The 14,124-nt window shown below is 29.5% G+C and overlaps 2 protein-coding genes across 2 annotated transcripts in view; one reads left to right on the top strand and one right to left on the bottom strand.

Moving 5' to 3' along the window:
* Nucleotides 1-1,341: 1,341 nt before the first annotated feature.
* On the top strand, nt 1,342-8,688 carry LOC106682501 (cytochrome P450 4C1; the record flags this gene model as incomplete). The annotated part of the gene is given in 11 exon segments (XM_014423392.1): nt 1,342-1,457; nt 3,010-3,100; nt 3,289-3,474; nt 3,615-3,681; nt 3,788-3,914; nt 5,103-5,166; nt 6,288-6,397; nt 6,999-7,067; nt 7,738-7,903; nt 7,985-8,164; nt 8,315-8,688. Coding segments are annotated over 11 exon segments (1,334 nt in total), but the record flags the coding sequence as incomplete, so codon positions are not given.
* Nucleotides 8,689-10,532: 1,844 nt separating this feature from the next.
* Nucleotides 10,533-14,124, bottom strand: part of LOC106682489 (retinol dehydrogenase 12) — a 4,602-nt gene continuing 1,010 nt past the window's right edge. The window contains exons 2-6 of the mRNA XM_014423373.3: nt 13,058-13,261; nt 12,313-12,471; nt 12,078-12,200; nt 11,207-11,411; nt 10,533-10,984 (exon numbers count right to left, since the gene is read on the bottom strand). Of these exons, the coding sequence (XP_014278859.1) occupies nt 10,867-10,984; nt 11,207-11,411; nt 12,078-12,200; nt 12,313-12,471; nt 13,058-13,261 (809 nt within the window). The 3' untranslated portion in view covers nt 10,533-10,866. The remainder of the gene's footprint in view (nt 10,985-11,206; nt 11,412-12,077; nt 12,201-12,312; nt 12,472-13,057; nt 13,262-14,124) is intronic.

Below are 14,124 nucleotides of genomic sequence, written 5' to 3'. Positions count from 1 at the left end.
CCGATATTCCGATATCATCGGGAGACAATATCGATATTCCGATATTATCGGTTCCTTATTATCGATATCAAAATATCGGATATCGGAGACCAAATATCGATATTCCGATATTATCGATATCGATATCCCATCCCTAGTTGCAACTAGACAAAGAACAATGGTGGAGATGTTACACGAGCGCTCTCACGAACCCCTTTGATCTGTGTCCAAAAAACCGACTCTCGACGGATCGGCAACGAGCTTAGGCCAACTCGTACAAGCCACCCATCCACATGCTCGCGCATGTTTGAGTTCACCAGGGCTTGGCAAACATGTAGAGGCCCCTTTAAACTAACATCTAGTGTTGGTTTTTGGGCACAGATCAAAGGGTGCTATTTACGTTTCGCTTATCTTTATTTTGCTCTTTTTCATAATGAAAATAGAGTGAATAGAATGTACTAGTTGAAAAAATTCGAAAGTACAAAACAATATATGTATAACACGTATAAGAATTTACAAAACTATGATTCTTTCCACTGTTCTTTATGGATGCGAAACGTGATCTCTTTCACCAAGGGAAGAGCAGCTCATTAGAGTTTTTGAAAATAAAGTATTACATAAATTATTCGGACCGAAAAATGATAAATTAAGAGGAGAATTTAGAGGTAGAAAACACATGACGTAATTACTCGCGGGCGCTAAATGTCTAATGAAGTACCATTGGTCGATGACCTTAGGAATTGGATCTGGTTATGTCCTCTCCATCGACCTAACTTCAAAAACATTTGGGGTCAAGGACTGCAAGAAATTGATCTAGATCCAGTATTTACAACTGTTCGAAGTCGGCAGATGTTCATCCCAAATCTTCAGTTCTCTACTAGCAATATCATATTCCTCCTATATTCAGATTTATGATATTTACAAGTCATTATATTTTTTATTATTTTCTGAATGGATTCAGCTTTAATGTCCTCATTAGCAGATTGATTGTATGAACAGTTCTCTAGATATTAGTGAATCAAAAATTAAACTTTAACACCCTATAAAATCACACCGTATTTAATTAGAGGCGTATGATGTAGGAACATCACTTATGATGGCATAAAGATGTCCTTTATCTATCTAGTGTTAAGCAGCAAGTTAAGTTTAAAAAACATAAAGCATTGTTGAGAAGTTTGTTAGTCATTTTTATGAATCCTTAAAAAGTTAATTAGGGCTGAGCTAACTGGTGACGTTAAAAGGGTAGACCAAAACTTGATTGAGATGATTATAGTAAAGATGATCTTGCCACTTTGGGCCTTAAACTTGATTTTTTTTTTTTTTTTAATTTTGTTTAAGAACTATTATGTTTTTTTTTTTCAGGTATACTGAGCTACATGTGTTCAATATTTGAGAGAAATGGAGCCAGCAAGGATGTCCTGGCTCTTTGGACAGGACCATTCTGCTTTGTATATTTAAGAACACTGTCTGACATCGAGGTAAATTATATTTTTCTAAATCATTAGCTTAATGAAAATATCACTTAGTGGCACATCTTAAAAAGAAATGGTCTGATTTTATTCTAAATTGGAAGTACTCCAAAGATAGTTCTGTAGACTGAAGTCATTTTATGTATGTGTTGAAGTCCCAACTTGAAGTGTCACAAAGTAATTCCAGTACATTCTAAGGCAGGGGCCTTCAACACTTTTCCAGGCTAACTTAACAAATAGGGTCTTACCAGCACAGCCTGAAACCGTTACTAATTTTCTTCTATAAATTACTCTATAACACTAAAAGATTAAATCTGTATCGCTACAACCCACGAAGGGTGAGGCTGCAGTACTTTGTAAGGTTCAGTAACAGTTTGCATGTTACATCCACGGCAAGAACTATGCCAGCCACTGCAATGATAGAACTGTAAAATAGTTGGTCATGACAGTACTGTGGCACTAGGTATAGCTTGATAGCTGACAGTACATTTAACAGCAGTTCAGCTACTGTAACACTAAAGTCCATTAGTGTGCGGGTTGACTACTTTCTAGTTGATTTTTCAATAGTGTTGATGTGAGATATGCTTTCTTCAGTCTACATTTATCTGTTCTTGTTTTTTTTTCTGTCCTAATCATTTCTGTATCAGTAAAACATTGACTGATAATTTACTTATTCATATGTACTTTAAATACTTAAATCTTTTTTATGAAATAACTTTTTTTACTCTTCATTCATTCAAACTTTCAACTGTACTATAGTAAATATAATAATAATATAAAATATTCTGAACTGGATATATTAGTTAGAGCATAACAAACTAATATTGGTTCAATGGAGATATTTTAAGTCTTAAAAATTAAACTTCCATTAGAGTAAGAGATCTATGAATTTACAGATCTATTATTATAAAGGTCGAGTATGGTAGGTGTAATTAAATTTTTGAAAAAATTTCCATATTGACTAATTTCTTTTATTTGGTTAAATCTTTTTCCAATTTTTCAGTAGACATGTTATTTAACAAATTTAGAGATGGCATGTTTGAAATGTCTTTACCTTTCTAGCTAAATTTAATTTTTCTGAATTATTATGAATCTATATAATAATAAATTTAAATTTTTAACCTATACTTTGATCAACTAAATTGTTTTTATAAATATGATGAACCAAAGTTTTTTTTAATCATGCTATATTTTACTAAAAAATAATTTTGTTAGTGAAAGAATAGAAATAGGTACTTATTTATTTTTATGAATTCTCATTTTTGGTTATGATGGAAGAATTAGATTTCCCTATTCTATCTTGACTTTCAACACAAATTTATTGCTGTTTTAAAAATTAATTTGCTTGATTTCACTCCCCCCTTTCTCATCCATCCAGATTTTTTTTGTTTTTAGCTAAGCTAAATAAAATTCAATATTCAATTTTAAAAAAAAATATTCTTATCATTATTGCATTCTTATTTCAATTCACTCTTTCTGTAATTAAGGCTTAGAACTATTCATTAGGGGTTATACAATTTGTTCAGGATAACTCTCCAATCTAGAAAATCGTTTGTTTTAGAAACTATTATCTGACAACCACCAATTAAGAAAAGCGATAAATTATAGCTACCTGGAACCATGGCTTGGCCAAGGACTTATAAACTCTGATGGTAATTATTAATTAATAAATATTTTTTCTTTAAATGGAGTTTAATATAATACCTCAAAACTCATTTTGAATATTATTTATTTATTATAAGAATTATAATTTTTAAAAATAAATTTTTTTCTTAATAATAATACTTTCTGTAACAACCTTCACGAAAATGTTATAATTTAGTTTCTTAAAATTTTGCAGGACCTATCTGGCAAAGCCATAGGAAAATGATAACATCTTCATTTCATTTCAAAATACTTGAAGGATTTCTTGAAATAATGTATTCTAAGCTAGAAATTTTTTCTGAAGTGTTAGAAAAAAAGGTCGGGACTGGTTATTTTGATATAGAACCACTTATTGCCAACTATTCTCTGGATGTCATTACAGGTAAAACAGATATAATTTGATCTGAGTGTTATTAATGTACTTCATTATGTTTTCTTAACCAGTCTAGAATAATGAAATTGCGATTATAAAGAATCATTTTTAAATATCAAGAAATATAATTGATGAAATTTGTTATTCAGAAACGGCTATGTCTACAAATGTTGATGCTCAGCGAACTAATTCTGAATTTGTTGAGTGCATTAAAAGGTATGACTTTAATTTAAAATAATATTTATATCTACAAATACAAATTTGATAGCATTACCCTCAAAATGAAAGATGTAATAATATAATTAATTTTTTTTTTGTTTAGCTTAACTGAAGTTATAATAGTTCGATCTGTGAAGTTAATGTATTTTTTTCAACCAATATTTAATCTCTCAGCATATAAAAAGCAGGAATCCAAAAGTATAGACTATGTGAAAGACTATATGTGCAAGGTATTCATTATTCTTCTCTTGATTTTATTAATAATTAGCTATGGAGTAAAACTTTCACACTATTAAATATTGTCTCTTATTTAAAATGACAAATTGTTCCAACTAAATTGGAAATTAACAATTCGAATGAAAAATCTTAAAATTTGTATTGATTTACAAGAAAAGATTATATATTTTCTTCATAGAAATTTTTTCAGGAGAAAATTTTCTAGCTTAAATTAAACATATATTACGTAATTACTTATAATTGTAAAAAAAACTTAATCTAATTGCTATATGAGCCAGTAATGAAAAAGTGGCATAATGAACTATACATATACATGAAATATTTGATTGATATTCTGTGCTCATTCCTCAATGGTTAACATTTACCGTCAGAATTAATTCCAGAAATTCTACCAGACATATCTATGTTGGTACTCCATAAGGTTCTGTTCTTTCCCCCATTCTCTTTAACATTTCTTCATGATCATGCAGTCTACAGGTACCTCCATAAATATGCTTGCTGACAATAGAGCAGTTTTCTCTCAACATAGTGATATTGTATTGACCAGAAATATAGCACAGACTCACCTCAATGATCTGGAGCAATACTTTACCAAATGAATGATAAGTCTTAAAATTGAAAAAATTACTACAAAAATCTTTAGGCTTAGACGCCCATCACTCACCTGATCTAGACTCACTTGAAGGTAAAGAATTTGAATGCAGTGCTGCCAGAGATGCTGTAGATACTTCGGATTTCACCTTGATCCTCCATTTACTGGGGGGATCACCACATCAAAGTCAAATTAGTCCAAACCTATGCAAGGTTAGCAAAACTGTATCCTATCAACAATAGAAATTCTGGATTAAAACTAAGTATAACCATCCTTAACTATAAAACAATATTAAGGCCATTACTGATTTTTGGAAGTGAAGCCATAAGTCTAAAGAAAAAAATTGTAATCATTTGAAATGACTGAAATTTTTGTTAAAATAAAATAGCCATGTAAAGCCCACCAAGCTATATATATGATAATATAGAAATAATAAAATAATATAAAAATAAAGTGTCATGAGAAGAGGGACTTACACCGCTTTTACTTTCGACAGCTTATTTAATATCAGCCAGATTGGTTAGTATTTTTATAATTTAAAACTGAAGAATTTTTTTTTTTTTGATGAACATGAAATTTTATTTTTCAGATACTACAACGCAAAAGAATAGAAGCTAAAAATCTCAAAAAGGTTGAAGATATAAACGATATAGGTAAATATATTTTAATATGTTATTTAAGAAAATGAAATAACACTTCAGGTAATCCTTTAAATAATTTATTGTGGTCTACAGATTTACATTAATTAATTAGATGAATGAATTGTTAATATACATATTTACTGTTAACGCCATAATAGATAATTACCTTGTAAATAATTGTAAATAGTATTTAGTATTTTTAGTATTTAGTTTTATAGTTTTAGTTGTATAGTTATATAGTTTTATTCGTATTTAATTTAGTTACATTTATTTTTATTTGTATTGTTTTATTTAGATTTAGTTATTTGAAAAGAAAAATGTGTAATTATATTTGTTTGTAATAATGAGTAATAGAGACAGTTGCTAGGGGTGATCATTGTTGCTAAGAAGCGTCACCTAGCAACGGACCGACCATCTTAGTTTTTTTTTTAGGGAGTTCCGGCTATTTAGTGGCCGTGGTAGCGTCTAAGCAGCCCTGTCTGCCCTTATAATTTAATAGTTTGGACATTTTTAGTGAGTTAGTGAGTCATTACAGTTCGGAACCAGACCTTTTCTGACTTTATTAATTGCAGTTCCGACTAATTAGTGGCCCTGGTAGCATCATTAGCAGCCCTGTCTGCGTTCATTTTGTCGGCTCGCCTAATACAATACGACTGTTCGATATTCGGACCATCAATGAACCACCAAAACAACTCTGGACCATTGCAGCGATTTATTTAGCAACAAGAGCTGCGACCTACTCATATCGGCAGCACTCTTCTGACCTATCGGAATGGAGCAACCCTTTCGTCGTGTAGTATTTATTTTACATATTTATATTGTTTGTAAATTTGTTTCTTTTGTTTTCTTAATTTATTTATCTAATTTTATTTTTATCTGAAAGGCCCTTTTATTTTTACTTGTATATTTTGTTTATGCCAGTTTTTAGTTTTGTTTTTTACCATGTTTAAATTGGCCAAATTAATGTTTAATCCGAGCCAGTTTTTTTTGTTCATTTAAAGCCTTCCAACAAGAAGACATAGTCGATTTGAGGGGGCTTTAACATTTACGTTTTCATATTATAAAGTTTGTTTTTATGAAGAATTATGTTAGGTTTTTTTAAATGTATCCTAAATCATTCCAATTACTTTCAGGTACAAAGGAAAAACTCGCATTGTTAGACATGTTACTTCAATTACAATTCAATAATGCAAAAATAACTGATAAAGAGATGTTCGATGAAGTTAACACATTCATGTTTGCAGTAAGTAGTTTTTTATAAGATAAAATCATTTGTAAGGTTCTAAAACATGTTTCATTATTTATTAATATCGAAGAGAATTATACATCAAAACTTATGATTAAAAATAATGTTTTATTAGGGTTATTATTTTTTAAAATTTGTTTGTCTTCATTATTTAATTTGTGCCTAAGGGTACTAAATATTATACACCCTGTTTTCTTTTTACAGAAAAAACTAATACTACTTCTATTTCTTTATATAAGCTCCAGGCATCTATCAATTATGTAGTCCAAACTGAATTAGTTAATGTTTCTTATCTTCCCTTTAGGGGACTTGTCTCTACTTCTAAAATTTGTCATTTTCTATTCCCGAAACTACTTGTTTCGACTTCCATCTACATGCCTCTTTCCTTAAGAATAAAACAAAATGTGCCTAATATTTGTTTGCTTCATGAATGAACTTAAGTATACACCAGAAGTTCCTAACATATGAAAGATAAGCTCATTTGAAGTGGAAATTTTAATAAATAGTTTATCGAAATATTATGCATATGTAATTAAAACTTACCCTGTCTTCTAATCATATACACATTTGATTTTGATAAGGTTATTTATTATTACAGGGACATGATACAGTTTCCTCTGCTTTGAGCTTTGTCATTTATACTTTAGCAGTTCATCAAGATGTTCAGGTATGATTAGTTGTTCACATAATTGTTTTATGATCACTTGTCTCACTAATGATAGCTTTTAACCAGTATGATTGATGATTTTATCAATGATTGATGATTAACTGTTTAAAGTAAATGATAATACAAAAAAAATACCAATATTTCAGTAGTAAAACTATTAAATGATGCATCACACTCATACAGCCAACTCTTGATAATTTGAAACTCAAGGGACAAGAGAAAAAGTTCAAAATAATAAGAGTTGAATTAATCTAGAAGTAAAGAACCAGTAATGGGTTGTCGTGCTGATTGGTAATGATGATGAAGGAAGGAAAAATATTTGTGTACAATGTGACCTTGGTTTTAAAATAATACACAAATATGAAAGTGCATAAGTGTTTTTCAAAGCCCAGAAAAAACTTTAAATTATCAAGAGCCAATTGTATTTGCTCAGTCACAAACCTTTTGATACAATTTAATAAATTATCATAGAATCAGAGATTAAGGGAAGTTACTCTACAAGATTTATAATTAACTTATGAGTACAATGATTAATGTCCAAACGTTACAATCCAAAAAAACGAAGATTTTCTTAATATCTATAACTTTGAACAATTAAGACATATTTTTCGACTAATTAATAATTTTTATGTAAACATAGTGACAGTTTAAATATCTCTCCCAAAAATAGGAAAAGGTATACGCAGAGATCATAGAAAAGCTGCATCACTCCAATCCAACTTACCAAGCCCTAATGAATTTAAAATATCTTGAGCGAGTTATTAAGGAGACTATGAGACTTTATCCTTCAGTTCCTTTCATAGGAAGACGATTGAAAAAGGAAATGCCAATCACAGGTTTTTTTTTTCATTTAATAGCACAATTATGTTTAGCACTTACATGATAAAAGTTATCACTAACTTTTTGTAACTTTGCAGGTGGTCATGTCGTACCCAAAGATGTTGATGTAGCGGTTTTTATTTACAACCATCATCGCAATCCTGAAAACTTTCCAGATCCAGAAAAATTTGATCCGGATCGATTTCTCCCAGAAAATGTTGTTAACAGGCATCCTTATGCTTACATTCCTTTTAGTGCAGGATCTCGAAACTGTATAGGTAATTTTTTAAGAAACAATTTTAAATAAGATCCATGAATATTGGCTCAATGATAGAATACTGAAATACTTATATATTTATTTTTACCTGATTTTTAATTTAAAACTAATTAAATTTTATTTTATATTAAGATTATGTTAATCTTTTCAGGCCAAAAATTTGCAATGATGGAGCTATTTGCTTCTGTGAGCCATCTGCTGCGCCAGTTTAGAATAAGCTTAGAGCCTGGCTTTGTTATGAAGCCTATAGCACATATTGTACTACGACCAAATGTTGAAGGTGTTCGGATTAGATTAGATAAGCGCTAACTGTCATAACTATGTTCGATAGGAATATACTAAAATGACTGCATTTGTGAGTGGTTCCTTTAAGAAATTATATTAGGCTATGAGATTATGAAAACTTATATGTGATAAAAATTATTTTTATATAGATATTTTATAAATCTCAATCATACAAAGTTTTTATACTATATTGATTATATTGTTTTAAGTTTTAAATACACACTGGTCTTTCTTTGCTAAGTCATTCAGTTCTTTAAACCATCATTCATGAATTTGCAAATCTGACAATTAATAACAGTATTACTGCGAGGACTCCCCTGGAAAACCACAATTTTTTATTACTATTTTCTTTTCTTTTAATTTAAATAAGCATTACATAATGTATACTCTATAATATTTAACCGAATATAGTGTTAATACATTTTTAACTATGACGACTATTGTCGTTAACCCATAAATGCCACTGATTCTATGTATGCAATTAGGTAGTACATATTTTGTAGATTTTTTAATTGAATTACCTTTTTAACTGAAAGTTAATGTATATCACACCATTTTCTTTAAAACAGTTACAGTTAGACAATGTGAAATAATCTAAATAAAAAAAAAAGTTTGAACATGTAAAAAATGTAATTGGAAGTATATAAAATAAAAGAATACACTTATAGACTTAAGGAAATAAAATTGAAGGAATGTAAAAATCCTTAAAAGCAGCAGAACTGAATCATAGCTGGTGGAAGCTAGGACAGTGCTAAACACGGTTCGCGACAATCTTAGGTGAAAGGGTGTTAAGAGTTCTTCCTACCACTCCAAATGCAAGCTGGAAAAGTGACCTTTCTTAACAATAACTTGTCGATGTTGACGAACATGCTTCCAAGCCACCATGGCTTGATTATAATGTGTCATCAAGCCACAGTCAAAGTGTTAATTATCCAATTTGCACTTTCATCCATAAGAAATAAAGTGCTTTTACCACACTACTTTTTATGAGGTTTGTTTAATAGTATAAAGAGTTCACTTCTCAACTTTTTTATTGAACTCTTGATAATGGTGGAAGAGGAATAGTGATTTAGAAAAATATTTGTCAGATTTCACCAATATCTTAGTGATAAAACCAGCTTTCATGCTTCTCCTAATAATCCTTGATGGTACAAATACAATTGATTTTCTTTCCAACCTGGGCCCTGTTTCATAATGAAAGCAAATAGTATTAGTTCAAAATACAAGCAACAACGTATTAATTACACTAATACTTATTATTTTTCATAATAGGGAGGACTATTAGATAAATTACAGGAGTTAAAGAGTACTAAAGTACAAGTTACTATTGTACAAGTCAGTGTAATTACATTAAGTTAAATCGACAAGACTAATAGTATTAATTTTTACTTTATTATGAAACAGGGCCCTGGTCGACAAAGGTGATAAATTTCAAATCATAACAAGAAATTTCAGCAAAGAGGCGCAATGCTCCACTGCCTCAGGGGTAGTTAAGACATTTAGTATAAAATTCTAAAATTGATTTTTGAGAATTTATTCTTTAGAAATGAGGTTAAAACAGAATCAACACTAAGATGCTTTATTATTTACTTGGATAGTAAAGTAGTGATACACCCTTTGATTGCAGAAATCAAAATTTTGATGAAATTGGCCACAATACACATAACTAATTCTTTTTGGAAATAATCTTGGATTGTCGTTTCATAATGGTTCAAATCGAATGGATGACAACTTTATTGTTGAGTTACTTCCTTTCAATAACAAACTAATATTAAAGTTATTATTTTTAAAATGCTGTTTCAGAGTTGAATTTCAAAATAAGCTAGCACTAAATGAATATAAACCTATATAAATAGATTTTTCCAATTAATCAAGGCCATGTCAAGAAAAACTGTATTTATAAGTGTCCTTTATTTTATTTATTTATTTTTTTAAATTTAGAACTTAGGAAAATTGTACTTGCCTTTAAATTTTAATAAGAAATACATTATTGGTGGTGATAATGATGCAAAAAATACCAATAGTCGCTAAAAAAAAAATTATTATTTGGAGGAAGGATATTTCAACATTAAACAAAAAATAAATAAGAATAATAAAATATATTTTTATAAATAGGCAATATACTTGTAAAACAATAAATAAATAAGAATTAAAAACTATAATAATATATTTATATATAAATATAAAACTCATAATAAATAACAATAAATAAGATGGTTATATGGATCAATGGTTATATGCCTCAGGATTAGTTTCAACACGGATATTATAATTACTTTATCACAGCCATGAAGAGAAGAGATGAAAAGTTGAAAAAATATATTTTGAAGGAAATATTGGATGATAGATAATAACTTGTAATGATTACTTCAACATTGGCATATTCTTGATATTAAAATATTATTTACATTGGCTCTATTACTCTAGCTTAAAAGGATCAAAGTCCAAATTGGTGAGTTTTACGCTTTCAGACCACAATCTTTTTGCATCTTCATCATTCTTAGCTAAAGGAGAAGGTTCCTTGAGCCTGCAGTTGCTGAAAGCCAAAGGATTAAGGATTAGTTACAAAAATCATTGCACTGACAATGAGTAAGGGGTTCCTGGCTAGAGAGCCCTAACTCTTGCACCACAAAAAGAAGTAACGGTTCCAAAAACTACCAAAGTTAGCCCAGGTTAAAGTTCATGCATCCCAAAAATTCCAGTTAAACCATTAACTTTTATAAAACTTTTAATCAAATAGGATATTAATTTAATTTACCTATAATAGGATCCAGATTCATTTTCATTATCAGCCAAGAGACAATACAATGTTGTTTTAGCCCCTTCTTCAGGAGATATCATGAATGGTAAGAAAAGTGCTCTAGCTACCAGCCTAGCACCACGGAAATATGTATCATCCATGTATCGACCAAGCTCAGTTTTAACAATTCCAGGGTGGACAGAAAAAGTCGTTACTCCAGTTCCTGAAATAAACATTTTTTTTCTACAAAACATACAGTTATATTACTTCTATGAAACTTACAAATTGCTACAACAGCAGCCAGTTTAATGTAAAAAATTTAAAATATTCAATATAAAAAAATATTATGCATTAAATATAAAGATATACCATTACAGGTATACACAACAGTCTCCAATAACATATTTGATAACATTAAATATATAAAAAAAATCCTAGCATACAAATGATGACTAAAAATTATGTGTAAACTTATTAAATCATAAAAGATCTGGTATTAAGCTCATTTTATGATCAGATTAAAAAAAAAATTTGATTGTATAATTACATTTTTGTAAAAATTTTGGTTCTATATATAACTTTAACTTATGTATAAAATCCAGTCTAATATTTAATTTTTTGTTTTAAATGAACATTATTGTTTTGAATCAACCTTCGGCAGATAGATATTCCATTGCCATAGTAATTTTTTTAAATACTTCTTGTAATTGCATTTTTATTAATAAAAGTAATAATTATTATTACATATAATGCCTAGAGAATCCATATAATATATGGTATTTACATCACTTAAAATTTTAAATCCTTCAAAATAAGGGAGGAAAAAAATTAGGAATATGTATTCATGAACTGTAGAATGTCATTAGCAATAGATAAATATTTATATTACCTTCTAGTTTGTTTGCAAGTTCTCCAGTAAATAAAACATTTGCAAGTTTGCTTTGGTTATATGCTCCTAATGCGTTATAAGTCTTCTTTTCGAAGTTCAAATCTTCCCAATCCATTTTTCCTCCTAAAATAGTATGTAACAATAAGGGGGGAGGGATTAATTTGATCCACTAACTACTACAGAAATACCAAGAAACATAATTTCACACTTGATGTGAATTTAAAATAACACTTACTTTCATGTGCAGAAGATGAAACATTTATTATTTTAGAAGGTGCTGATTTGATTAGTTTAGGCAATAACAAACAAGTAAAAAGAAAATGTCCTAAATGGTTAACACCGAAATGAGTTTCAAATCCATCCTCAGTTTTACTTTTAGGGCACATCATAACACCTAAAACATACACAGTTTTTTAAAATCAGTAATAGTTTCATTTTATTCTATTTAAATAAAAGGGAACATAAAATGAAAAATCTTTTGAAAACTTAAAGAATCGATACAAAAATTAAAATAAACAGATACTATGGATACTTTACCCATTTCATAGAATAAATAATTATAATTAGAGATTTTATAATGTACATGTGCATTTTAAAAGATATACATATATAATAATAATAATAATAAACTTTAAAAAAAATTAAATATAACCATTGTGGCAAATAAAAACCTAAGTGCCAACTTTGACTGGCTCACGACTGCAGTGCCGGTTTGAATCCGACCTTGGGAGTCGACTTATATTTCTGTGGCAGTCCCACAAAATGAAAACTTGACCCTTCACCATGGTTAGAATAGGGTGGTACACTATTCACAATCCCTCTGTATCCCAGAAATGACCAGGAAGGGGGTATAAAAAACATAGATTTATCATTTTTCAATATCAAGAATGTTAGGTAACAACTTGTTTTTCTTCCAGAATATATATAAGTACTTTTTTTTTTAATCATCAAAAGCAAGAAAGAATAATCTAAATCCTCACCAGCATTGTTAACTAATAGATGGATTGCATTTTCATTGTTATTAATATCTTCAGCACATTTTCTAATAGATGCAAACGATGATAAATTCAGTTCTTTAACAATAAGCTCTCCAACATCTTTGAAATCCTTTACTTCATCTTTGATGCTTCCAATCGCTTCATTAGCTCTTGATACATCTCGGCATGCCATAATTACTTTTGCACCTGAAATATAAAATATGCATAATCTAGCGTAGTCAGTGCTGTAAATGTATAAACTAAAATAAACAACCTGATGAGTAAAATATAACAATGTACTATTGTACAAAACAAGCTCAAGAGACGGGAAATTCCAAATTATGCTATTATTATTACAGCTTTAATTAGATCATAGCTCTCGAGATCAGCTTGCTATACTCATTTAGACAACAAAGCAATAGGCTGATCTGTTAAATCCAGTAATAACTTGTCAACTTCTGATATCAAATCGTACACCCAAAAATACATTTATTAATGTACTTATTTATTTATTTACTTATATAGAAATGGATTACATAACCTAAAGAAAATTAATTCAGAAAAATAAATCTAAAAGTTTTTTTAAAATTAATTTATTCTGCTTTACGATAAATAAAGGCGTAAAGCTGCAGTTTGATTAACAAAAGTCTGCAAATATAACAATTCAAAATTTTGAAGTTTTTTTTTTTGCAGTTGTTTCAACAGTTTGTTGCTATACTCTTCTGCCTCTTAGCTTTCCAGGGGCCTTCGGTTCAAGTGGGCCAGTCCACTGATCTTTTCCACCCATACCCAAGTTTTTGTAATACAGGTAGTTAGTTCAGTGACCAGCGGAGGTAAATCATTCTTTAAAAAATTAAAATTAAATACTAAAAAACAATTATGTGCTGAGCAGTTTTCAGCATATACAAGTAGGACATAAGGAGTCAACATCCATCCGTCGGTAATGAAGCTTGGTCCAAAAGTTCCCATGCCTAAAATCTAAACTAAATGGTTACATTAGACCCATCTGTTGTACTGAGTGTTCGAGAGAGAGAGAGAGAGAGAGAGAGAGAGAGAGAGAGAGAGAGAGA

The sequence above is a fragment of the Halyomorpha halys genome, unplaced genomic scaffold (assembly GCF_000696795.3).
Source record: "Halyomorpha halys isolate HHAL.00 unplaced genomic scaffold, Hhal_1.1 Scaffold418.1, whole genome shotgun sequence".
NCBI classification, from domain to species: domain Eukaryota; kingdom Metazoa; phylum Arthropoda; class Insecta; order Hemiptera; family Pentatomidae; genus Halyomorpha; species Halyomorpha halys.
Note: the sequence above shows the minus strand (reverse complement) of the source record. Positions and strands in the feature narration are given on the sequence as shown.